This window comes from Equus caballus, chromosome 20 (assembly GCF_041296265.1).
Source record: "Equus caballus isolate H_3958 breed thoroughbred chromosome 20, TB-T2T, whole genome shotgun sequence".
In the NCBI taxonomy this organism is placed as follows: Eukaryota; Metazoa; Chordata; class Mammalia; order Perissodactyla; family Equidae; genus Equus; species Equus caballus.
In genome coordinates, this window is record NC_091703.1 from 29,599,456 (window position 1) to 29,627,205 (window position 27,750).

The following is a 27,750-nucleotide window of genomic DNA, read 5'->3' on the forward strand; positions in this document are numbered from 1 at the left end:
AGGAATGGGCTGCTTAGCAAATCTGGAAATAGGATGATTAGAGAGGGTCTGTGTCCTGGTTCTTTGGGACTCAAAGAACCTCCTTGTTTTGCCCAAGGACTCTCCCCAAAGGTTTTGTGATCAGTGGAGCCTTCGTGATTTTAGACACCTGTTAGGTGGTTTGTGCAGTAGTAGATTTGTGTGAAAACATATGTCTTGGAATCGATTAGCTCAAGTTTATCTAATTTACATGATAGTTTGTGAGAACCTGTGGTTTGAAAAAAATTCCACAGCAATAATAGGGCCAGTGATGATAATGATGATGATCACCATGATAGTAAAGTCTGCCCCCTCACCTACACTCACCTCCAAGTGCAAGGAAATTTGTTTCTCAATTCCCTGGTCTTGGGCCTCTCCCCAGAACCACCTTTGTTTTCTCTTCAGGATTAGCCACTGGAGGGCATGGGAGTATGGAACCTGGATTTATCAGAACAGCAGCAGGATTGAGACCTCTCCTAGATACTCAGGCATAACGCACTCAGATTGAAGCTGTAGCTCTCCACCTTCCTTACTGGACTGTACCATGGGGCAGGGGACATTCCTCCCCTGGAGCATTCACTTTTGTACAGCACTGCAGTTTCCTGGTGTAGGCTGAATTAGTATCTTGGAGAATTTTATACATTGTGTCATCCCATCCTCCTCCACCCACTTCCTGGACCTTGATTATTCTGATCTGAAAATAGCAACAGATTTGGAACCCTCCTGAGGACTGTTAAGGTTCCTGGAGGTTCTTAAGAACTTCAGAGATATGGAAGAAACTCAAAAATGAAACATTTCTCACCGCCACTGGTAGCTGGTTCTGTAATCCCCTCACTGCCCTCACAACTGCCACAGTGCCTGGTAAGAGACTAAGGAAGTCTCAGATCCTGTGGGTTACAGCCAAGGACAGCCAGATTTTTTTAAAAATCAGTTTTTTCTTGCTGGATTGAGTTCAAGAAAAAACATCAAAATATTTTGAAAGTATTTTCTATTTCTCATGTGCGTCTACCACCTATGAATTTTAAAGTCTTCAGAATCACTGTCCTGGTGATTTCTGGCTTAGTTTGTCAATTTTCATGCCGGTATGTGTAGATTAAGTCGGGGATCACATTTTTATTTAGGTACACAGCAGTATTATAATGTTTGAAATTAGTCACTGATATTTAAATATCCTGTACTTTTTAAGTGCAAAAAATATTTTAAAGTGCAAGTACCTGTGTTCACAATAATTTGTGAAAAGGAAAAGAAAATGTTTTATTTCACTTCCTCGTACAACCTTCTCTTTCCTTAGTTTCTGATTTTCTGAAATCTGTCTTCACAAAAAAGATTGAACTTTAATTACAAAACAGCATGGGCCAGGTAGAGCTTCTCAGCGTGCTCTTTATTTCTCTGATGAGGAGTAGGTTTTGCTATGCTTTTCTTCTATTTACATGTGATTTTAAATTTTTACAGTGAGCATGAATTTTATAAACAGGAATGTATGTGTATTTCTTGTTGAGAAAGAGAAGATTCTTTAAGAAGCAAGGATTCTCTCCTGGAGGAAGACCTGAATAGGAGGGTAGAGTGGGGGCTGACTTCAAGAGATCTGTGTTCACGTCATATCTTTATAAGCATCCAGTCCCACCTAGTGTTTTTGGATGGGTCAAGGAAAGGTCTAGAGTGCTTCTGAGAAAAGCAAAATACTAAAGAGCTAGGTGAGATAGTCAAGGAACCAGGGACACCGTGAGAGAGGAAGAAGTGGTGTGACTCCAGACATAATATGGGACGCGGAAAACACCACAGGAAGCAGAGCTGCTGCAGAATGTTTTTATTTGAGACAGTGATAAGAATGAGTTTAAAGTTGGGGAGACTTGGGGTGAGGAGAAAGCTCATCATTCAGAATGGCAGGACATCCCTGCCCAGGTGCCATGACCTGAATGCACTAAGGGACAGGCACCAAGGAAGGCTCTGGTCAGGTCCGACCTACAGGGGCTTTGGGACCTACCATCATGGAGATGCCCCTCCTTTCACGTGAGATGAGTTTTCAGCTCTCACTCTGCCTTCAGAGATCCTATAATTGAACTACAGGGTGTCAGGGAAATTAAGGAACACTAACTGGGGAGAGGAAGAGTTTAACAATGCATGCCTATCTTGGAGGAGAGAAGAGGCTATTGAGGGGATCTTGAGAGTCTTGTTGCCAGTTCCTGCTTTCTTTAAACCTTCAGGATGGGAAAGGATAGATGTTAGGACTTCTGGGGTCTGCCTTTTTAGGGCCATGGGTAGTCTGAACCATTTGCCCTGAAATATGATTTTCCTTTGGAATAGAGTGAAAAAACTTGATACTTTGGGATCAGAGAGTTGGGAAGATAGATTTTCTTTCCTTTAATCTTCAAACACACGCATGCACGCACACACATACACATACACTACATATGTGTGTGCGTGCATGCGTGTGCATGTTTTTGGGCAGTACAGGATAGTTTGGTCATATGGAGGCTGGATAGAAAGGAATGTGGAGCAAAGAAGGATCTTTTGTTAAATGTATTCTTCAAGCGGGAGGTCGGGTGGCTACTTCTGACAAATCCCTTCCTACTCAGGTGTGAACTGCTTCAGGTACTCCAGGATGTCTGACTTGACTGTGCTGACTGAGGCCCGATGGAACCAGCGCATGACAGGGACTCCATCAGGTCCCACCAGGAATTTCTCAAAGTTCCAGCGGATGTCGTGGACCTTCATGGGCTCCCAGAAGAGTTGTTTTGGTGAGCCCAAAAGATCAGAGGTTGGAGGGCAGGAGTTCTGGAGCAGAGATATGAAACATAGAAAGGTAAATTTTTTTTCTGCCTCTGTGTAGTCCAGTCTCATCCCCACCCCTAGATAGCCTGCCCACTATTGTATATCTCAATACATAAACTACTTAACCTACTGCTAATGAACCACAGACATTTCAATACATCACCACTACAACAACTACCAATCAAACCACCAAGAGTTAGAGGGTATGATAGTAAACAGAAAACATTCCTCCTTTGCCTGTCTCTCCCCAACTCCCAGGATTATATCACCGTGCTTCAATGAAAGAATATCTCTTGTTTTCTTTGGTAAATCATATCATTTCTATGGCTTCAATTTCTCTAACTGAAAAAAAAAAATCGTGGTTTGGTTTAGAGTAGTGGTTCCCAGAGTTTGGGGCTTCAAAAGCCAGTAAAAGTTCAATGACTATTTTTTGGAGATTAATGTAGAATAACCAACATTCAACTTAACAATGAGAAAAAAATTTAAAGTCTACTGTAACTATGAATTCAAAAATTATCAGATTTTTAAGTATTACGTTGAGGAATGTAAAATTGATGAATCACCATTTTTGAGCAACAAAAATGGCAATTTATATGGTTTAACCTAATATTAATTTAAGATCAGAATGAATGATGGTGTTTTATATTCAATAAATTGAGCTTCATGAAAAATTCCCCACAGTGTCTTCTTTTTCAGTTTGCTATGGATGGGTAAGCATTTCAACAAGGACTAGACTTTTTCTGTAGATCAGCATTTGGGAACCAGTGTACTAAGAGATCTCAGGGGTCCTTCCATCTTCGGCTTTTCTTGTCTAACACTCTGTATTACCACTAAAGTCAGTTACCACATGATACTCTACATTATTTATTTCTGTGTTTGTCTCCCTGGTTAGATATGAATTCCTTCAGGGAAGAGACCATGCCCTGTTAATATGTATTAACTCATTGTGTACCACAGTTCTTGCACATAACTAAGAACTTGATAAATGATTGCTGAGTGAATTAATCATTACCATTCAGCAGGGGAGGTTAGTCCAAGTCAGACCTATCATAAGTTATTTGTTATCTTTACTTGAAGCTAAAGCCTCACAACAGATATTGCCATGATCCTTGAACTTCCCTCAGCATTTCTTTCCAAGGAATTCAACCCCAGTCCCAGGCTTCAGCCCCATGCTTTCAGGGCATCTCTACAAACCTGACCAATCCATGCCAGGTTTATGTTCACTCACCTTCAGGAAGGTAAAGACTTTCTGTTCTTTTTCTCCATTCACATCCCCTTTCTCAAAGAGCTGAAAATTGGGGACAAAGCCACCACCTGGACGCACATACCTGCAATGAACCAGAGTATTCCTGAGAGGATCTAAATTAAGACAAGGATGGATAGTAATGGCCACCACAAGCTCACCGCAAAAGGAAGTTAGAGATAAAGAGGGAGAGGGTGTAGACAGGGAAGGTGTGGAAAGAGAGGTCTCTGGAATCAAGTCTTCATGCATAGGCTTCACGGAGCCAAGAGAGAATTCCAAGAAAATTGGAAAGCGATATTTCAAGGTTAGGATTCCTGATTCATTTCTGTTTCCTCTATTTCTTCCTTTGCCTCTGTTTCTTTTCCATTAGATTTTCCTCTAGTCTCATCATCAAAGAACTCAAAGGTAGAGAGAATACTTGAGCACTGCCAGAAGGGCAAGATTGAATTCAAAGCATCATGATGATATTCTTGAATGTATTGATCTACCACCCACTCCAGAAGTTTCCAGAATGACGCCTCTAGGCAGAATGTGGAAGAGAAGTCCTGACAGGGTCTCTGCAGGCACTTACTTGAGCCCAGAAAGGATCTCTGAGTTTTTTCCTGGTTCTTGTTTGCCAAACTGGTTGCAGGGAAAGCCCAACAAAACTACACCAAAAGGCTTCAGCTCCTCCTGTAGTGCATTCAGTTCTGTAGGTAGAGAATGAGCGGCATGGGTAGCCTGGCCAGCAGCCCTACCCTGAGCAGTGAAAGACCACTGAATTTATCCATTTGTCACATGAATAAACTGAGGACTATGAAGAGAAAGTTTAAGATTTACAGAGGTTGAGGAGGCAGAACCAAAAGCTAGAACACAGGTTTCCAGAAACACATCCAAATAGCTGTTATTCTTGTACAGTAGTTCCCATAAATGGCTCCACTTCACCACCCAGTAGGAGCCTTCTTAAAAAGCACAGATTGATTAGTCCTCTGGGCAAGGGGGGGGGGGGGTTCCTGGTTGATTCTGAAGAGAACTCAGATGTAAATGCCACTGCCTTCCTTAGTTGGTGGATTGATTGATCAAAAAATAATTTTAAGCATTATTTCTTTAAATAAAAATATTTTAAATATTAAAAATATTTAAGCAAAATATTGATCCAAAAAATATTTGTAAGCAAAAGGCAAACAAAATGGACATAACATGCCAACCCCTCCGACTATGCCCCATGACGACACAACCTGACACTCCAATCCCCTTCCCAGGAGCACTCTTTGGTGCTCTAACCTGGGAGTTGGAGAGTGAATCAGAAATTCCAAGCTTAGCTCCAGAGCATTCTCTACCCTCTTGTCAATTCCAGTGACCTAACTGATGCCATTTCCCTGGAAGACTCACTGAGATTCCAGGACTCAAACTCCAAGCTGCTCTTTGCCACCACCAGGAAGCCTTCCAACTTGTGTGTCTAGACTTCTACCATTATTTCCATCTTCAGCCATTTTTGGTTCAGATTTATTCAGTCCCCAAGACAGCATCAGCTATTCCCATTCAGACTCAGCTCTGCCTGCTGGCCTCTCCCCTAAGGACCTCTTCCTAAGTGACAGTGCCTACCTGTTTTTATATATTTCTTCAGTTACTATCCACACAAACCTCCCTCGTATCTTTAGCTATCAAGAATATTTCCTTCCTATCACAGAAACACTTAGAAGACCCTGATTCTAGTCCTTTGGAAAGTTCCTTTAACTCTCTCAATTTCCTCATCTGGAGTAAAATTTGAATGAGATACTCTTTAAAATTCTCATGAACTAGTTTAATAAGCTATATCGCAGCAACAGAATGAAAACTATGCCTTAAAATGAACGAGGAAACTCATCGTGTAGTGATACAGAGTAATATCCAAGATATTTTATTTTGTGAAAAAGCAAGGTACAGAATCATTTGTGTGTGGATATTTGTGTATGTGTCTGTGTGAGATAGAGGCAGAGGGGAGAAGGGGAGAGGGAGAAAGGGAGGGGGAGAAGAAGAGAGAAAGGAGGAGGGAGAGAGGGGGATTGACTGATTTGCTTGTATATGCAGTAAAGATTTATGGAAATAAACCATAAACTGATGACAGTGGTTGCCCAAAGGGAAGGGAATGTGGAAAGGTTTACCGTTACTCTTTTGTGTCTTTTAAATTTTGAATGTTGCGAATGTCTTACCTATTTGACACATAACCAATTTAAGTTAAAACTAAATCAAATTAAAACAGTTTTAAAAGCAGATTTACATTCCATGGAACTGCTTTTAACGCATCACAACTTTTTAAACTTATCATATTTTTCAAATTTAACTTTTGAAGGGAGGAAAATCTCAACTTGCAAAATAATGCTAAACTAAAAACTAAACTGTTGTTTAGGCTCTTATAATTAGATTTTGAGATTTTATAAAAATTAAATAAAAATTTAATCTGTAGCTGGGACTGGCCCGTGCAGTAGTTAAGTTCGCACATTCCACTTCAGTGGGCTGGGGTTCGCTGGTTCGGATCCTGGGTGTGGACCTATGTACCGCTTGTCAAGCCATGCTGTGGCAGGGGTCCCACATACAAAACAGAGGAAGATGGGCACAGATGTTAGCTCAGGGCCAGTCTTCCTCAGCAAAAAGAGGAGGATTGGCAGCAGATGTTGGCTCAGGGCTAATCTTCCTCCAAAAAAAAAAAATCAATCTGTAGCTTTTCAGGTTTTGCCTCGAGTTGATTGTACATAAAAGTAATAAACATAAAGTGACTCCAGAATTCTTTTAAATGTCTAGATCTTTTCATAATCTGTATTTTGAGAGTATCTTTTGATGCACAATTTCACCATTAAATTAAAGTCTTTAGCTGCTCTTGGTAAATGTGAACCATTTGGGTTTTGTTGTGCTTTGGAGAAGGGGGTCTTTTAATACCATTTTTGCATAAATTAAGCTGCATCCTGTCTTAGCCCATTCAGGCTGCTATAACAAAATACGAAAGACCAGGTGACTTCTAAAACAACAGAAATTTACTTCTCACAGTTCTGGACACTGGAAGTCCAAGATCATAGTCCCGGTATGGTGGGATTCTGGTGAAGGGCCCCCTCCAGGTTGCAGACTTCCAACTTCTTTTGTGTCCTCACCTGGTGGAAGGGGCTAGCGAGCTCTGTGGTGTCTCTTCTATGACAGCATTAATCTTATTCATGAGGGCTCTACCCTCTTGACCAAGCACTTTCTAAAGGCCCTATATCCTCTTACCTTAATATTGGGCTTAGGATTTCAACATATGAATTTGGGGAGGACACAAACATTCAGACCATAATACCCATTGAATGTTTAATTTTAAAATATGAAAATTGGTGAACCATATATCTTAGAAGTGAGATTGCAATATGCTTAAATTTAAGTAGTGTTTAAGAAGGAGAAAATTCTCAGATTTCTTATTATTGAAGCTCCATTAAGACAAACTGATAGGACTTTGTATTTTTGATGGGTTAAATAGATATCAGTGTTAATGTATGGACAATTTTTCTTGAAACTTGTTCATGTGTTGTTTTGATCCATTTCTTTGTGGCATTTGATGCAATTAACCTTTTAAATTTATCTTGAGCTTTTTTTTTAAAAAAAAGCAGAAAATAAAGTTCTTGGTATGTCAAAAATTGCCTCTATCTCTAGTATAATCCATCAATAGGAATGCCAAACTCTTCCCCATGAGTGCACAAAGAAAATGGAAAACTCCTCTCAGTCACCATAGAAGAATTGGCCAAGTTTAGAGAGATGGAGCATTTTCCCAAACAGCCCTCATTCCAAAGATTGCTCAGCTAGAAAACTACATTTCCCTCTTCTCTGTCATTCGGGAGTGCCTACAGAATCCAAGGGCATTTTCCAAAAGATCGAAGATCAATCCTCTCTCCTGTTGTTACAGAAAGAAAGATAAAAGCAGCCTCTGAAAGCTAGGTTCTGGCCTGGGAGTCTCAGCCAGGGCTTGGTGTTCTGTTGAACATAAACAATATGTTTCACAGAACATCAATATACAATATGTGACCATAATGATTCAAGACAAAAACAAGGACCACTCCATAATCTTATTTTAACACAGACAAAACATCAGCACTGTCCAAATCACGAAAATGACCAAGCATCACCTTATTCTTGACAATATCAGTGATGGCTGCTTCTTTACCAGTTTCACTTTAATACTTTTAGCCTTGGTTTATTCATTCTACCTTGTACATTTGATTTATCAAGATACTCAGTCACATAACTGTCCTCATTTGCTGACAGCATCCAATCCAGCTTCAATTCCTTGAATCCTTCCCCAAATCACCCAACACAAGCCCAGATCCTCAAATAAGTCCCTTCTAACACCTTCTTATGGAGAAGCTCCCTGGTTCCCTGCAGCATAGGTTTTTCTTCAAGGCATCGAGGAACCAACTCAGCTTGTTCAACTACAGATATGTTCCTGGTGGGCCTTGACTAAATCTTTGGGAGCATCTTAGCTCTCAAATCTGGGGATAATTTTCCTGGCATTCTTAAGGCTAAAGGAGGAGAGCAGTGGCAGGATTTAGAGGAACAGAGTCACGTGATCACCTATCCAACCCACTCCCCTTCCTCCCAATAACAAATTAGTAAAACCATCTGGAACTACAATATGGTCATCAGACAAAGCTTTTTCCAAGAGTTGCAACATGAGTTCTTACCAGGATACTGAGCTGTCAAACCTCAATAGGTGGCCACATTGATAAAGAGGACGTGCTTGCCCGCATACTGCTTGAACTGGATATACTCCTCGCCATTGAGAGTGAGGGCTCCATACTCATAGATGGTGCCTGTCACCCCCTTATAACAATCCATCTGGAATGTAACAAAAACAACCACAATGATGTGATGATAAGATAAATAATAATCCCCAACATCTGTGGGCTTTTTCAAAGCACTCTTTCACATAATACCTTGAAACGCTAAGAACTGAAGAGACCTTCTTAGGTAATGTTTTTAATTATGAGCGATGCGTGTCTTCTAACTTAAAACCCAATTTTGTTTGTTTAGTCATTTATTTAGTGACAGGACAAGCACTTCATAATGTTCTTCCGATTCCTGGAAGATTAATACAATTTACCTCCATTCTCTGACATGGCACTCTCCTCCACATCCTCGCACCCTGTTCTAGTCATCCCATCCCTTCTCAAACATTTTTAACAGATGTTTGCAGGGTTTCCCATAAAAGAAGTAAGTTTTACATAAATTTCTCATCTATATATTCCTACATTGTAATTTCCTCACCCCAGAGCTGGGCCAATAACTTGCTCTCCCTCGGGTTCCCATTTTGAAGGCCCTTTCTAGAGATTTGCCATTGGGGTGATCATTTGTACCTACAAAACTCATCCTCAATACCCTCTTCTTATTCCTATATTGTGGAGAAACAGCCTTGAGTGCTCATGAATTTGGGATTATAAAATAGAAAGCAAAGGGAAAAAACTTCCTACCCATAAGCATGCCAAGGGAAAAAAGCAGACAGGACTTGGAACAAAAAGCTAAGATGTTGTTATCTGAGGAGAGGTCAGATTCCTGGAGATGTAGAGAAAAGTCATAGAATTTTAGAATAACTTAAGTAAGCTGCAAGGGATCTCAGTCCATAAAATTCTGCCCAACGCAGTGAAGGAATTGCCTGTGGGTGAGCTCCTGTGAGGCGAGTGGGGCAAAAACTCTCTTGTCATTTTCGAAGTCCATAAGTTCTGTCACCAGGATACCAGGCAATAACTTCTCCTTCACTATCCTTGGAGAGAACAAGGCTGACCCTAGGGCAGGTGCCTTCCCTATGTGTCCATACATCCATACATATCTGTGCGCACATTAACCCCCATATTTGGGAGCATTAGCCTAAGAAGGCCACCACAAAGGGGTTGTCATCTATGTGCCTGCATTCTCTTTGCCTTCATGCCATCTCAGCTGTGTGCTTAATAACTTCTAGCATTTGCCTTTCTTGCTACTGTAATTAAGAAGTCACATGGAGATCATCCTGTGAGCAGTCATTTGTGCACCTCCTTTTTCCTTGTCTTCATGCTGCCTTAGCTCTGGGCTCAACAACTGCCAGCTGTTCGTCTCTCACAGCTATCACCCTCTGAATCAGGATATAGAATCCAAGAAAATTGCACATTTGAAGAACTCGATCTTTCCTACTCAGCTTCCCGGTCTGCTCCAGTTTGCTGAGGTCTGCTTGAAGAGGTCAAGATACCCTGAAACACAGCGTTTTATTCACAACAGAAACTCCACCCCCAATTTGGCAGCAGTGGCTGACACAGCCCTCAGAGGCTGCCTTCTTCTTTTTTTTTTTTTGGTGAGAGAGATCGGCCCTGAGCTAACATCTGTTGCAAATCTTCCTCTTTTTTTTTTTTTTTGCTTGAGGAAGATTGGCCCTGAGCTAACATCTGTGCTAATCTTCCTCTATTTTGTATGTGGGTCACCGCCACAGCACAGCTTGACAAGTGGCATAGGTCTGTGCCCAGGATCCAAACCCACAAACCCTGGGCCACTGAAGTGGAGCATGTGAACTTAACCACTAAGCCACTAGGCTGGCCCCAGAGGTTACCATTTTTAATTTCAGAGAGGGAAAATGATCTTACTACAGATGCCAGTATTTGAGCATTTTACATGCATCATCTTATACTTCACATGGACTGAATGACAGTGCACTCAAAGTGTGGTTTGAGGACCCGGACAAGTATCATCTGAGGACATTAGAAATGCAAATTCCTAGGCTCCTCTAAGACCTACTGAATCAGAAACTTTGGGGTGGGACCCAGCAATCTGTGTTTCAACAAGCCCTCCAGCTGGTTCCTATGTGAGTTGAACTCTGGGATTACTGCACTCCACATGGGGTATTCTCCAGCTTTTATAGAGGAGGGCAAGGTGCCAATAAAAGATATGTAACTGGTCTAAGGCCACAGGCAAGGCTGAGTTTTTGAATGAGTTTATCTGATTTTAAAATTAAAACTTGGTGCCTCAAGTCATCTACTTCAGTCCCCACCCTGCCTCCTAAGACATACACATCTTTTACAGGGTGGCTGCTGACATCCTGTGGGGGACTTTTCTGAAGGGCATTGGGCCATTCGGAGCAGCCCCAAGACCTAACAGCAAATCCTCTTCGTCTGATCTGAGCTTTGTCTCCACCTCACACCATATCCCCTAAAATGAAAATTGGCCGACAACCATCCTGGCCTTAAATGTTTCACTATTCCCTGAAAAAAAGCTTCCGTGTCCCTGACCCTGAAACTCCTCAGCACGTTCCAGCACCAGCTCCTCTTCCCCTGCCCGCGCGTCTCAGCCTCTCCAAGACCCATCAGGTCAGCCTCCCTCCTAGTCCATTTGCTGCGACTTGTCCCGTTTCTGAAAACTTGCAAGGCGGCCCCAAGGTCCAGACCAGGGTGGAGGGGACAGGCTGTGGGTTATCAGGCAGCCGGTATGGGAAGTGGCAAAGTGGAAGGCACGGAGAGCCGCCTTAGTCCTCTGCCCACATTAGGCTCAATGCCCACCAGGTGCTGGGGAGAAGATGCGCGTAAGAGACGCGGTTTAGGAGGGCCTCTGCCTCAGAGGAAAGCGAGGGTGGGGGTGGAATTTGCTAAGAAGGGCTGGGGAGACGGATTTTGTCCTTCGAGAAGAGACGGGAGGACTCCTCGAATCCCTGGAGGCCAAGTTAGTCGTCACGTACTAACATCCTCCTGGATACCTTGCGGGACACTCACCTTCATCTTCTGTGACTCCGGGGTTAGCTGAGCGAAGCCCACCAGGAACAGCGGGAAAAGAGAGGAGGCCCAGAGCTGCCGGATCATGGCTCCAGTACCAGGTCTAGGCGACTCTGAGGTTCCCAGGGATCTCGGCCCCTTTTGAGCTCCTGGCAGGGACCAGTTTGAAGATGCGCCCTCCAATCACAGAGCAGCATTCACACGCCGGCTCAGGGCTGCCGGTGCATCCGGTCCTGCGGCCCGCACGTGTTCTGGTAAACGTGTTCTGGCGGGTCAAGGTGCCGGCTTGCCCGTTTGGAACCTGAAGCACTTTTTCTACCCTCTCCCCTCTCCAAGTGTCTGGGGGTTCCTAAGTGCTGGCACCGCATCCAGGAAGGAAAGCCACCAGCACAGAATCAGAATCTGCTTTTTTAAAACAAGATCATCTCGTGATTTACGTGCAAACTAAAATTCGAGAAGCATTGTCCCAGATGCTATTAATCCTTTGTCGTGTCCCCTCAAACTTTAATCACTTAGTCAACAGCACACTATGTTTTCTTAATTATGAAATCCAGCTGTGAGGGCCTGAGTGTCTCAGACACTTTGCTCAGCCATCTGTCCCCTGGAGAAGGGCTGGTTAATGCAGGAGGACAGATCAGAGACACACGTTCACGGCGGGAAGCTATCAGAGACAAGGCTCTAAACTGGGAGTCAGGGAACTGCCTGGGCTTGAGTTTCATTCTCTGTAAATTACTGTAATCCTCTCTGCCCCACTCACTCCATAAACTGATTTATTGTGAGGCTCTAATAATGTAACAACTAGAAATTTGTTGGGAAGTATTTGAATTAGTGAAGAGGCACAGAGTTTTTTCTCCCATCGCACCCCACCCACCCTCTCCTCTCCCATCTGTTCCCATCTGGCTTTTCCCTGCCAGCTCAGCTTTACTAGACTCCCTTGTTAGCTGAAATGATAACTTCTTCCTCTTCAGTTCTAAGCCCCTTTCCACCCAGCTCCCTCCACCTGCCCTGCCTCTTCCAGGTTCACACAAAAGGCTTTCTCTGCTCCTGAAACTGAAGTCTGGATGGGGTTGAATTCTTGTGAACTCACTTGGAAGACAAGCATTTTGTTATCTCAGATTTCTGAGCTCTTCTCAAAGGCCTATAATCCATGGCCTGATCACTAATACCTGATCCAGCCATGCAGGCGCCCAGGCACTTAGAGCAGCCATGCAGAAGCCTTCCCTCTTTTGGCACAGAGGTACAGCATTCCCAAGCTCTTTGGCCACTCCCCATTCTCAGTTCAAAAAATGGCTGAACCTGAGACAATGGGGCCACAGAGACCATTGAGTTTAACACCCATGCGTGCCATTGACTAGCTCCCTCCTCAGAAAAAGTTAATGTCTCTGTACCTTAGTTTTCTCACCTGTAAAACTGGGGTAATAAGCTACCTGTCTACCTCCTAATTTATCTATCTCCTAGGTACTATCCTAGTAGCTACCTATCTACCTGCTAGGGCTGCTGAGAGGATCAAATGTCTTAATAACAATAAAGGACTCAGCCATGGCCTGACACAGGTAAGCAAATAGAAATATATTTATCATTCACACGTTTGGCTTTATGCATGAGAAAACTGAAGCCCAGAGAGAGAAAAAGCATATCAAAGATCACGGGTTAGTTATGGTGAAATGAAAGCAAACTTGTGATTCCTACCTTAGGTCCCTTCCTCTGATTCCACGTGGATCATCCATTGTCGTGACTAAATTTTTATTGTCTGTGACAACTTACTTACATTTGCTAGTTTTGCAATAACTAGTCCTTGAGTGATGAGGAGACATCAGTAGGTCTAATGGCCCAAAATCCCAACTTCCCAGGTTCCTATTCCAATATTCCTGATAAGCTTTCGAGCACCTTGGGTCCTGGGCTCCAGCGGTGAAAAGTGAAGGTACAGAGCTCACACTGAGCAGGAGGGAATGAGGCAGACATCTCACGTCCCTGTTCCACCTGAAGGTATGTCAGGGCTACAATTCCCCTTTACTCCTCCTCAGGGGCCGTAGTTCAAATCTCTGTTCTCTCATTCCAGGCACTTTGCTTCCATCTCTTGGCTCGTCTCCTTACTTCCAAGCTCGTCTCCAGCCCCTCTTCCTCCCCACTCTCCCTCTGTTCTATGACTTTGCTTAAGATCAGTTTTGTTGGCATCACTCTTATGTTAAAAATACTTTGATTCCTTTCTACTTCTGACATTTTTAATTTGAAATTCTCCCATGGAGCGCTCAAAATCCTTCCTGATATGACATTAGCCAGATTTCCAGGCGTACCCTTCCTTCCGTAAATGTTCAGTTTCTGACAGACTGAACTGTCTCCATCACCTAGAATCTACCTATCTAGGTGCTGATCCTTGACATTTTAGGTAAAATCTGGGCCAGTGCTTTGGGATCATTCCTGAAAGATTTTTTGGTATATTAATGACGAGACTTTCACATATTGAGTTATATGGGGTAACTATTTGAGTTCAAAACTGATTTGGCTTGAACTACAAAGCCTGACTTATGGCCTATGAAACATACATTGTACATCTGCTTAAGCATTAAAGTAAAGCATGCACTCTCTTAAGATAAGAATGCATACTTCCCCTCCCACCCTTATTGGTAATGCCCTGTTGGTAACTCCCAGATTTGTTCCTTTCCGGACATCATGGTCATATTGACCTGCTAATTTGCATCTGAATACTTCTTTGAAATTTTGACAAAAATGTATCCTGGGTGTATTTAATGTATGCTCTTTGTTCTAAAAACAGTTAAGATTGTACTGGAATCCGTGCTTCTCTGGAACCCTTTCTAAGGCCTTCCTGGGTTATAATCCTTGCTCTGGCTCAAGTAAACTTACCTCATTTCTCTTAGTTATTGGTTATGGGTTATTTTGGTCATAAAATGGTTTTTTATGGTTATTGGTTATTTTGCGTCAACATTAACAACATTTTTATTCAAAATGATGGGACACTGTTTTATCAAACAAGATTTCATAGGTAACTCTCCCAGGCCTGAGTAACAAATCAGGGATTTAGTGAGCTTGACCAGGCCTTAAATTGGACTCAAGGTCAGTCTTGCTGCCTTTCACAAATAGCCTAGGGCTAGGGAAGAAAAGGATGAGAGACTTTGATCAATTTGTCTTAATCACTGTTTCTTTGACCGAATCAGCATGAAGCAGTTTAGAGGACAGAGACAGGATTCCTAAGAAGAGAAATGATTTGTACAAGGTTACAGGGTATTATGGGCTGAATTTTGTGCGCCCCACCAAAAATATATTGAAGTTCTAACCCCCAGTATATCAGAATGTGACCTTACTTGAAAATAGGACTGCTGCTAATGTGATTAGTTAAGATGAGGTCATGCTGGAGTAGGGTGGAACCCTCATCCAGTATGACTGATGTCCTTATAAAAAGATGGCTGTTGTGAAGGATGTCATGTAAAGACAGAGACCGAGATTGGAGTTACGCTGCCACAAGCTAAGGAATGTCTGGGGCTACCAGGAGCTGGAAGAGGCCAGGAAGGATCCCACCCTCCAGGTTTCAGGGGGAGCATGGCCATGGTGGCTCCTTGATTTCAGACTTCCAGCCTCCAGAACTGGGAAACAATAAATTTCTATTATTCTAAGCCGCTTAGTTTGTGGCACTTTTTATGGCAGCCTTAGGAAAATACCAATTTCTGCAAGTAAGTTTCAATTCAGAGATAACAACGGAATCCCCTCTTATTTCCTTCATGTTTCTTCCCTTGCTTTCTGTCTACCCCTACACTCACCACAGGGTGCTTTCATTCTCAGTTCCTTTGTTCTAAAAGGGAACAAAACTTTATTGCTTAAATACAGTCTTTATTCTTAGTTGCGGAGTGAAACTGCTTCTTTATTTACCTGAACCCCAACTTAGAGATTCAAGCCTCTGCTTGAGTCTACCTGAAAGAATTTTCTGATTTGATCCATCGTTCTAGGTACATGGGCCGTCCTCTCAAGACTCCATGGATTTCCTTCTCTGCACTGCAAGTAGGAGACATAGACTCCAATTCCAGATCTGCCATAATTTTGTAACGCCATTCCATTCATATTGTCAGTTGTATTTTTAGATCTTCCACTTCATTTTGCCTCACCACCAGAGTAGAAATGAGATAGGAGAAGGACATTTTTCTCAATTTACAAATGTGAAAGTAAGATTTAAAAATATAAAGTCACTTAACTTCAAATCTAGTTTTTTTTTCTGTTTGCTTTTTATTTCTTTTCACTTTAAATCCACGAACTACACACATTGGGAATTTGAAGAAAGTGATGTTTTGGCTGCAGTTTCCTTTTTGGTACATTTTTGTCCATGTTTGTGGCTACTATTGCCTCATCCTGGAGGACACCTCACATCCAGGCTGGCTGTGGCCCTAATCCCGAGCCTTCATTAAGGCAGCTGGCCCTGAAGCACAGTCTTCCTGGAGCCTCTGCCACTGTTGCTAAAATTTCCACCCTCATCTGCTCCAAGAAATAATTCTAACGTTTGGTGAGACAAAGGGGATAATGTGTAAAGAAGAATGTGTACTATCCCAGGCCGTGTCTGTTATTCCCATCTTACTGTACCAGGGAGGTGCCACTGTCCATGCATCATCACAGGCATCTGAGACACCCACAGCACCCACAAGAGCTAAGCAACTCATATGGCTACAGAACCAGATGTCTCCCAATAAGGCACAGTCCCAAAGCTTCTGTGACTCAGGCCTTCCTCCTCCCTCGGAAGGAAGGAATATGCCATCTCATCAACACTGCAAACCCAAATCCAATTATTAACCTGGGGATAGGGGTTAGGGACTGTAAGATGACTGCCTTTACTTCCTTTCACATTTCATAGTCTTTTAGTATTTCCTCATCTTTTAAGAGGTTCAGATCACTTGATGATCTAATTTGACTGATTTTCCCCTTGAGAAGACTGAGAAGAGAGTATTGACTCAGAAATCTCTAAAATTTTAGTGCCCAAATATTTAACCTTTTTCAATTCATGTATGAAAAATCAGAAGCCCTGAAAGAGGAGTGATTGACCCTTCTGACCTTGGATATACCCTTACCTAAGAAACAAGCGCTGACCTCTGTCACTGTAGCCATCAAGTCAAATTAGGGACAACAAATAGAATCTGAGAAGGCTTGACTTCTCCTATTTTATTCTTACTGCCAGTTGTTGAACACCAGTTTCTAGTCTGGTAGGTCCCTGGATCTCTCAGGCTATCTCAGGGCCAACTCTGTCTACTCCATGGACCACAACATGCAGGAGGAAACGTCAGTAGGAACAAGGGATGCTAGGAGGAATTTGGTCCAAGAGATAGAATGGGGAGGAGATAGAGAAGAAATAGAGGAGTGATAAAAGGAGAGGGCAGATAAAGGAAAAGAAGGAGAGAGGGAAAGAACAAAGTATGAAGGACAAGAAAGGGAGGAGAACTAACATATATTGACTCCCTTCTTACTATGTCTCAGGCATATTTAGATTGATTTTCTCATTTCAGCATGACCAAAATAACCATAAAGTTAATATTTTCTCCAGTCTGTAAATAAGAATATGAATACAGAGTAAAGGTAGATAGCTCCCCAAAGTTACAGATCTAGTAGTGTGTCAAACTGGGACCCAGACTCAAGTGTGTTCTGATTCAAAATCCAAACTCTGTAGTAGCCTAAGTAATGGCCCCCAAAGATATCAGGTTTTAATCCCCGGAACCCATAAATGTTATTTTTTATGGCAAAGATTTTGCAGATGTGATTAAGGATTTTGAGATGAAGGGATTATCCTGGATTATCTGGGTGCACTGTAAATATAATCACATCTATTCTTCTGAGAGGAAAGCAGAGAGAGATTTTACTAAGAAAACAGGAGACATACAGCAATGGAAGCTAGAGGTTGGAGTGATGCCAGGAAGGGGTCACGAATCTTTCAGTTTTCCGTAGCATGTACCTCACTTCATTCTGAGCCCTTACCTGAAGCATCCTTTAACATCCATAATTCTATCAACAGTTAGTTCAAGGCACTCTAGGTTTTTTCTGTCATGCACCTTAAGATCCTTTCAGCCTCTGCCCATTATTCCAATTCCAAAGCCACTCCGATATTTTTAGATATTTGTTACAGCACCACCCCACTGCTAGGTACCAGAATCTATATTAGTTTCCGTTAGCTGCTGTAGCAAGTTACCACAAACTTGGTGACTTAAAAGAACAAAACTGTTTTCTCTCACTATTCTGGAGGCCGGAAGTTCAAAATCAGTTTCACTGAACCAAATCAAGGTGGAGGCTCTAGAGGAGAATCTGTTTTTCACCTGTTCCAGTTTCTGGTGCTGCTGGCTTTCCTTGGCTTGTGGCTGCATCACTCCAATCTTTGTCTCCATGGTCACATTGACTTCTCTTCTGTCCATAGTCAAATCCCTCTCATAAAGCATTTAAGAACTGACAAGAAGGTAATGGACTACCAAGCCATTTATGCAGAAATAGAAACCAAATAATAAAAACATTTTTTTCTCATGAAGGCCAGTATCTCTCCAGGTAGAGATGAACTTCTGATTTGAGGCCTCTTATGCCTAGAGGAGGCAGATCTGTGATTCTCCAGACACCAGCTTAGTGTTCAACAATTCGGCTCAATTCTGACACCAACTCCCAGAGTCAGTACAGGCTTCACAGTTTAAGGGCTTAGTGCCACAAGATTTCCCCCACTTCAGGGGCCAGTTGTAAGTCTCAGGACAGAGCACTTGCACTTCTGATTGACCAGCTATAAGCTGGGTTTCCCATGACACCCCTCACCACCCAGTTTTGAAAATTCACCAGAATGACTGACAGAACTCAGGAAAACAAGTTACTTACATTTACTGGTTTGTTATAAGGGATACAACTTAGGAACAACCAAATGTAAGAAATGCATAGGGCAAGGTACTGGGGGCAGGCAGGGATGAGTTGTTGCTGATATGGAGATTCCATGCTCTCTCCAGGTGTGCCACCCTCCCAGTACGTCCAATGTTCAACCAGGAAGCTCTCAAACTCCGTCACTTAGAGGTTTTTATGAAGGCTTCCTTACATAGGCATGATTGATTAAATCATTGGCCATTGGTGATTGAATTCAACCTAAGTCCCTCTCCCTCTCCTGGAGGGGGGGTGGGGCTGAAAGTCCTAGTCCTCTAATCCTGACTTGGACTTTCCGGAAACCAGCTGCCATCCTGAAGCTGCTAGTTACCCCCAGTCACAAATCTTCTTATTAGTATACAAAACGACACACACACACACACACACACAACTCAGGAGATTCTACGGGTTTTAGGAGCTCTGCGCCAGGAGAGAGAGAGCTTTATTATAAGGAATTGGCTCACATGATTATGGAGGCTGAGAAGTTCCAAGATCTGCAGTTAGCAAGCTGGAAACCCAGGAGACCGATGGTGTAGTTCTAGTCTGAGTTGAAGGCTTGAGAACCAGGAGAGCTGATGGTGTAAGTTCCAGTTGGAGTCTGAATCCAAAGGCAGAAGACCAATGTCCCTGTTGAAAGACAGTCAGGCTGAGAGATTTTTTCTTGCTCAGCCTTTTATTCTATTTAGACTTTCAGCAGATTGGATGAAGCCCACCTGCATTGTGCAGAGCAATCTGCTTTACTCATTCTACCAATTTAAATGTTACTCTCTTCTAGAAATACCCTCACAGACACACTCAGAAATAATGTTGAACCAAATATATGGGCACCCCACGGCCCAATCAAGTTGACACATGAAATTAACCATCCCAGTAAATGTATTATGAAGATCGACTATGTAAACAACATCTTTTTCTTTATGTATTTAGATAGGTAATATCTATCTATGTTTAATCACACCAGTAATACAACATATAATTATATAATTCAAGAGAGTGAATATAGTGCTAGAAAATTCTAAGGTCCTTACATTGCCTAGAAAGAGGGTAAAAAAGAGGCAAAGTAACTATTTATAACTAGAATCTGATGTGTCAAGGATGCATTTTGTAATCTCAAAGAATGATAAACGTGTATATAACCACCACCTTGTGGGGGTGGGGGGGAGGAATAAACATATACCAACCAGTTTAAAGGAAGACTAGAAAAATAGAATAAGGGATATAGCACAAGAGAGAGAAGATACACATCTAAAACAGAAAGATATATAAAAAGTAAAAGGATGGGAAGAAGTTACTAAGCGTAAATAAACCAAAAGAAAATTGGCTATATTGATTTCAGACAAGGCAGATTTTTAAGGCAAAAAGAAAAACTAAGGATTTAGAGAAATTCCTCATAATGATTAAACATACAATTCAGCAGGAAGGTATAATTACTCTAAATTTGTAAGCACTTAATAACATAGCTAATAATATCTAAATTAAAAATTGACTTAGGAATCTAAAGAGAAATACGCAAATCTACAAATCATAGGAAGGAAGACTTTAACATACCTCTCTCAGTAATAGAAAGAGCAGGAATAACATCAATAATGATGTATGAGATTTGATAAGCATGGTTACCAAATTAGACCTAATAGACAGATACAGAACATCCAACAGCTGTAGCATTCAAATTATTTTGAAACACACATGGAACATTTACAAAAATTGACCATATGCTGCGCTATAAACCAAGTATTTATAAATTTCAAATAACTAAAATAACACAGAACATATTCCCTATCATTCAATGAAGCCATCATTCCACTAAAAAATAACTAGAATATTCCTATATGCTTGGAAACCAAGGACTATACTACTAAATAACTCATATTTGTGAGATTACATCAGAATGAAAATTATAAAATACTTTTTCTCAGAAAGAAATGTTTTACACTTTGAAAATGCATTTCACCTTGATCAGTCGTCAACTAAAAATTTTCATCATCTTTGCCTCATAGAGCAGAAGCCTCCACTGCTGATAGCTTTCCAACTTGCCCTCAATTTCCTTCAGATACTATGTTGCTTTTCTTCCTCTCCCATGTTCTTGTCTCCTCCACTGTCTGTTTCTGTACTCTGGAAAGTATTTTGAGCTGAATGATAACAAAATTATGACAGCAAAAGTTGTGGGCTGCAGAATGCCTGCAGGAAATTAAAGAAAGTAGAAGGAACTGTAAAGATAGGAGGAAAAATTAAATGGAAATCTAATATACAAAACAGGCTGAATTAAAACTGAATTTAAAAGACTACTGTTATTGATAACTTTCTGGCAATAATGATCAAGAAAAGCTGAGAAAAAGCAGAAATGACTAATATTAGAAATGGAAAAGAGACCACTTCAGATTATACAGAGAGCAAGAACATATTAGGAATAATTTAATGCTGATAAATATAGAAGTTTAAGTGAAATGGGAAAGTTAATAAAAAGATACAACTGTACCCTTTCTGTATTCATCACAGAAATAAATACAAAATATTAATAATAATTTAGTGGTTAAAGATATTCAATTCATAAATAAACCTTCTCACAAGTAATTCTCCAGGTATAGATGACTTTACTAGTAAATTACACGAACATTTAAGGAAGAGCTGATCATGAGCTTACACAGTCTTCCAGAGAAGAGCGAAAGGGGGGAGAGTCCTAACTTATTTTTTGAGGATAGAATAACTTTACTATCAAAATGTGACAAGGTCATTATAAGGAAGGAAAACTACAATCCTAATGTTTTTTGTGAACACAGTTGCAAAAATCCTGTACAAAATATTAGCAAACCAACTTAAGCAATATAAAGTCGGATTGTTTGTCTCCCAGAAAGCAAAAGTGGCTTAGCATTCATAAATCAAGCAATTAATATGCTACTTTCACAGAATAAATTAATATCACATGGTCATCTCAATATATACATCAAAAAGCATGTGATAAAATTCAGCATTGAGTCATATTTTAAACTCATAGCAAACTAAGAATAGAAGAAAACTTTTCAACCTAATAAAGAGTATCTAACACAAATCTACAGCAAATATCATACTTAGTGGTGAAATATTTAATCATTAACCCCTGAAATAATTCAAGGAAAAGATGTTTATTACTACTTCAAATCAATATTGTATTGATAGATCTAGCCAGTGAATCTAAGGCGAAAAAGGGAAACTAAATGTACAAAGATTGGAAACAAATGAAACTGTCATTAGTATACCTGTGAACATATAATTTAAAAAGAAACTAGCCTTCCTAACACATTCTATGAGGCCAACATCACGCTGATACCAAAACCTGACAAGGACACCATGAAAAAAGAGAACTACAGGCCAATATCACTGATGAACATAGATGCAAAAATTCTAAACAAAATTTTGGCAACCAGAATTCAGCAATTCATCAAAAGAATCATACATCAGGATCAGGTGGGATTCATACCAGGGACACAGGGATGGTTCAACATCCACAAATCAATCAACGTGATACACCACATCAACAAACTGAGGAATAAAAACCACATGATCATCTCAATAGATGCAGAGAAGGCATTTGACAAGATCCAACAGCCATTTATGATAAAAACTCTGAACAAAATGGGCATAGAAGGAAACTACCTCAACATAATAAAGGCCATATATGACAAACCCATAGCCAACATCATACTCAATGGGCAAAAACTGAACCCCATCCCCCTGAAAACAGGAACAAGACAAGGATGCCCTCTATCACCACTCTTATTTAACATAGTACTGGAGGTCCTGGCCAGAGCAATCAGGCAAGAAAAAGGAATAAAAGGAATCCAAATAGGGAGGGAAGAAGTGAAACTCTCGCTGTTTGCAGACGACATGATCTTATATATAGAAAACCCCAAAGAATCCATTGGAAAACTGTTGGAAGTAATCAACAACTACAGCAAAGTTGCAGGGTATAAAATCAATTTGCATAAATCAGTAGTATTTCTATACTCCAGTAATGAACCAACAGTAAAAGAACTCAAGAATACAATACCATTCACAATCGCAACAAAAAGAATAAAATACCTTGGGGTAAATTTAACTAAGGAAGTGAAGGACCTATATAATGAAAATTACAAGGCCTTTCTGAGAGAATTGGATGACGACATAAGGAGATGGAAAGACATTCCATGTACATGGATTGGAAGAATAAACATAGTTAAAATGTCCATTCTACCTAAAGCAATCTACAGATTCAACGCCATCCCAATCAGAATCCCAATGACATTCTTTACAGAATTAGAACAAAGAATCCTAAAATTCATATGGGGCAACAAAAGACCCCGAATTGCTAAAGCAATCCTGAGAAAAAAGAACAAAACGGGAGGCATCACAATCCCTGACTTCAAAACATACTACAAAGCTACAGTAATCAAAACAGCATGGTACTGGTACAAAAACAGGTGCACAGATCAATGGAACAAAATTGAAAGCCCAGAAATAAAACCACACATCTATGGACAGCTTATCTTTGACAAAGGAGCTGAGGGCATACAATGGAGAAAAGAAAGTCTTTTCAACAAATGGTGCTGGGAAAACTGGAAAGCCACATGTAAAAGAGTGAAAATTGACCATTCTTTTTCACCATTCACCAAAATAAACTCAAAATGGATTAAAGACCTAAAGGTGAGACCTGAAACCATAAGTCTTCTGGAAGAAAACGTAGGCAGTACACTCTTTGACATCAGTATTAAAAGGATCTTTTTGGACACCATGCCTTCTCAGAGAAGGGAAACAATAGAAAGAATAAACAAATGGGACTTCATCAGATTAAAGAGCTTTTTCAAGGCAAATGAAAACAGGATTGAAACAAAAAAACAACCCACTAACTGGGAAAAAATATTTGCAAGTCATATATCTGACAAAGGCTTAATATCCTTAATATATAAAGAACTCTTGCAACTCAATCACAAAACATCAAACAACCCAATCAAAAAATGGGCTGGAGACATGAACAGACATTTCTCCAAAGAGATATACTGATGGCCAATAGGCACCTGAAAAGATGCTCATCATCGCTGATCATCAGGGAAATGCAAATCAAAACTACACTAAGATATCACCTTACACCTGTTAGAATGACAAAAATATCTAAAACTAATAGCAACAAATGTTGGAGAGGTTGCGGAGAAAAAGGAACCCTCATACACTGCTGCTGGGAATGCAAACTGGTGCAGCCACTATGGAAAACAGTATGGAGATTCCTCAAAAAACTAAAAATAGAACTACCATACGATCCAGCCATCCCACTACTGGGTATTTATCCAAAGAGCCTGAAGTCAGCAATCCCAAAAGTCCTGTGCACCCCAATGTTTATTGCAGCACTGTTTACAATAGCCAAGACGTGGAAGCAACCTAAGTGCCCATCAACAGACAAATGGATAAAGAAGATGTGGTACATATATACAATGGAATACTACTCAGCTGCAAAACAGAACAAAATCATTCCATTTGCAATAACATGGATGGACCTTGAGAGAATTATGTTAAGTGAAATAAGCCAGCAAGAGAAAGATAATCTGTGTATGACTCCACTCATATGAGGAATTTAAAACTATGGACCAAGAACAGTTTAGTGGATACCAGGGGAAAGGTGGGGTGGGGGTGGGCACAAAGGGTGAAGTGGTGCACCTACAACATGACTGACAAACATTAACGTACAATTGAAATTTCACAAGATTGTAACCTATCAATAACTCAATTAAAAAAAAGAAACTAGCAATAAATTATTGTAATTGTATGAGTTTAACAAAGCTGCTAGACAAAAAATTAATAGAAAATTCATTATATTTCTATATACTTTTCATAAACCATTAAAAAATTAAATGTAATTTTTAAAAATAACAAAATCATCAAATACCCAGCAGTAAAGCTAGCAAAAGATATCCTGGATCTCTATGATGAGAAATATTCTTAATTAGTGCAATTTTGAAAAGCTCTAAATTAATTTTGAGGTTTACCATGTTAATGGATTAGAAGAGTCAATAATGTAAAAATGCTTATTCCATCCAAACTACTTTAGAAATTCAATGTAATCCCAATCAAATTCCCATGGATATTCCTGTGAAATTTGAAAAAAAAAGATTAAGAAATTTAAATGTAAGTGCAAGTGGTCAAAAATAGTTAAGAACACTCTTGAAGAGGATGGGAGAACTTGCTCTATAAAATATAAAAATTCATTTTAAAAACTACTTATTTAAAGCTATACTAAACATTGAGTGTTTTAAGGATAAACAAACAGAGCAATGAAAAGAAAAAAAGAACTCAGAAATAGACATGTGTATATAAGGACACTTGATTTATGACAAAGTACATTGCAAAGTAATAGAAAAATAAAGAGTGGGATATCCATGGGGAAAAAACTTAAAAATTTAGCTCTACCTTATACCATACACAAAATTTCTGTTCATTCAAGTCTTTGACCTCACTTCCAAAACAGGAAATATATGGGATGGAGAACAAGATAACTGACACCATGAGGAAACAATGAAAAAAATAAAAATGTGGAATATTCATCAAGACAACTAGACTTATATCTTCAAAAATGCCATAGAAAAAGGCGTTGGCCTGGTGGCACAGTGGTTAAGTTTGCACATTCCACTTTGATGGCCTAGGGTTTGCAGGTTCGGATCCTGGGTGCGGACATGGCACTGCTTGTCAAGCCATGCTGTGGTAGGCGTCCCACGTATAAAGTAGAGGAAAATGGACATGGATGTTAGCTCAGTGCCCGTCTTCCTCAGCAAAAAGAGGAGGATTGCCAGCAGATGTTAGCTCAGGGCTAACTTCCTCAAAAAAAAAAAGCCATAAAAAAAGAAATTTCGTGGGATTGTTGTAGATTTAAAATCAAAGATAGAAAAATGACATGATAGCATCAAAACACGAACCTTGAATAAATTTTGGTTTGAAAGAAAAGTTGTAAAGTCAACTTAAGAACTATTGGATAAATTCGATTGTGGAATGAATATTAGAAAATTTTAGGGATTTTTATTGATATTTCAAGAGGAATCAGGATACTGTTTTAGGTAAAAGAATATATTGTTTTTAGGATATACATTGCTGATATATATATAGGGATAATATATCTGGATGTCTGCAAGATATTTTTGAATGATTCCACAAAACAGACAAATAAATAAACAAACGTACATAAATGCACAGACAAAGCACGCAAGGACACATCATTATTGTTGAAAATAGGTGGTATATAATCTAGTGATCATTTTTCTATTTTGTCAACATAATTGTATATTTTTTAAATTTTCATAGAAAAACTTGTGAATAAACCAAATTAGAAGTATTGTAGATATAAACGTGAAAGACAAAACAATGAAACTTCTAGAAGCTAATAAGGAATATCTTTGTGATCTGGAGATTGAGAAACATTTCTTAGGCAAGGCACAAAAAATGCAAATTATAAAGGGAAAAAAATTTTAAATAACTAAATGAAATTCTGCTCATCAAATACATCCTAGGGCGAGTTTCTTCAATAGTATGTTTCTAATATTTTACTCAGCATATCTATCTATTTTGCAGAGGCATTTTTCAGGACCACAAGTACACAGTTGTGTCAAAGATGGAGATAATGCATTTAAAATATTTGTATACTATTAATTTAGTGGGAGCAAAAAGAGACTGATTTTCTTCTTATTTTCCCTTTTTTCAAGGAAGACTGAGCATTCCTATTAAGTTGGAGCACAGTGTAGCCAAGAGAGGGGTTTATGGGTGGGATTATGGCAGGGAAGGTAGGTTAAAACCACGGCCTTGAAGGCTGTCAATGTTCTATTGAGAAGTATGAATTTTATACCGTAGGCACAAAGAAAGACCATGAAGCTTACTGAAAGTATAGAGCAAGGTAACACGATCAACCAGAAAAGCCTCCTCGTGCTTTCATACTGACCTACAACATATTGCCATGAGTTTATTGTGAATATGATTCCACATCTTGGATTTCCAGCAAAGAAACATCGCAGTACTTTAGAAATCTTTACCTCCTCCTTGTTTTTATCATGGTAGGCCTTGATTAGTCTAGGTTCCAAGGAAGGCTAGCATATATATAGATGAATGTATAGAGGCTTTATTAGAAAAGTTTCGCTTGTACAAGGTCATCAATTACAAAACTGTTTTGTCCACCATGCGTCAATGCCACAAGCACGTGTATAAGCACACAGCATTATTTAAATAGACTGGATCCTCAGGGTTCGGAAGACCAATGTGTGTAAGTTGTTGTTTCTGTGGGTACTCATGGGGCCTCCTGCTGGCTCGGCACTGGACTTACAGGGAGGCTACAGTTTTTCAAGCTGGAGGCAAAACTAATAGCCAGTGATCAGAGAGAAACGCTGAGCTTCTAGAGATTTCTGCATTTGTTTCAAAGGCTCGGGATAAACTTGAAATTGGCAAACTATTATTTGGCGAGAACATCTACTCCTATCAGTTTCTGGATAAAAACTCATGTCCTTAGAGGAAAAGATTCTTTGTTCTTGATATTTTAGTTAAAGCTAACATAGATAGGACTATAGCAATGGGTGTTAGGGAATCAGGAATCCCTTGATAATATAACCATAGTGCTATAGTGTCATTTTTCCAGAGAGAGTGAGAAAGAGTCCTTGGTTTTCAACAGATCCTTAAAATTGCTTGTGTTTCTCCAACAAAATTTATAAACACTACTCTAGACAAATCAGGTAAGTTACCTGCGTTCATGGATCTTATATCTCATGCATTAGATATACCATAAATAAATTACATATTTATTTCGTTAAATAAACAAGAAAGTTACAGAATTCGATAAGCCCTGTACAAGGAAAAATCAGACAGCATCATACGGTGTAATGAGGAGTGAGCTACGTTAGATAGAGGCGTCAGAGAAGGTCTTTCCACTGCGGGGACATCTGAAGTGAGACTTGAACGATGCAGAGATGCCATTCACAGGAAGAACCAGGTAGGGGTAGGGTCGGGGAAGGTTTTCAACCTGTCAGCAGCTTGTATCAAGACTCGGCCGTGAGAGGGAGCTTTGCATGCTTGAGAAACACAAAAAAGACCAGTGTGGCTGCAAGATGTGGTGACTGTAAATAAAGTGCTACAAAATAAGTCTGGAAAGAAATGCAGGGCTCGGGC

At 40.2% G+C, this 27,750-nt stretch overlaps 1 protein-coding gene across 1 annotated transcript; it reads right to left on the reverse strand.

Moving 5' to 3' along the window:
* Positions 1-1,811: 1,811 nt before the first annotated feature.
* GPX6 (glutathione peroxidase 6) lies at positions 1,812-11,830 on the reverse strand. Its single transcript, NM_001166483.1, is given in 5 exon segments — positions 1,812-2,793; positions 4,019-4,118; positions 4,605-4,722; positions 8,695-8,848; positions 11,737-11,830. Coding segments are annotated over 5 exon segments (666 nt in total). The 5' UTR covers positions 11,824-11,830; the 3' UTR covers positions 1,812-2,586.
* Positions 11,831-27,750: the final 15,920 nt, after the last annotated feature.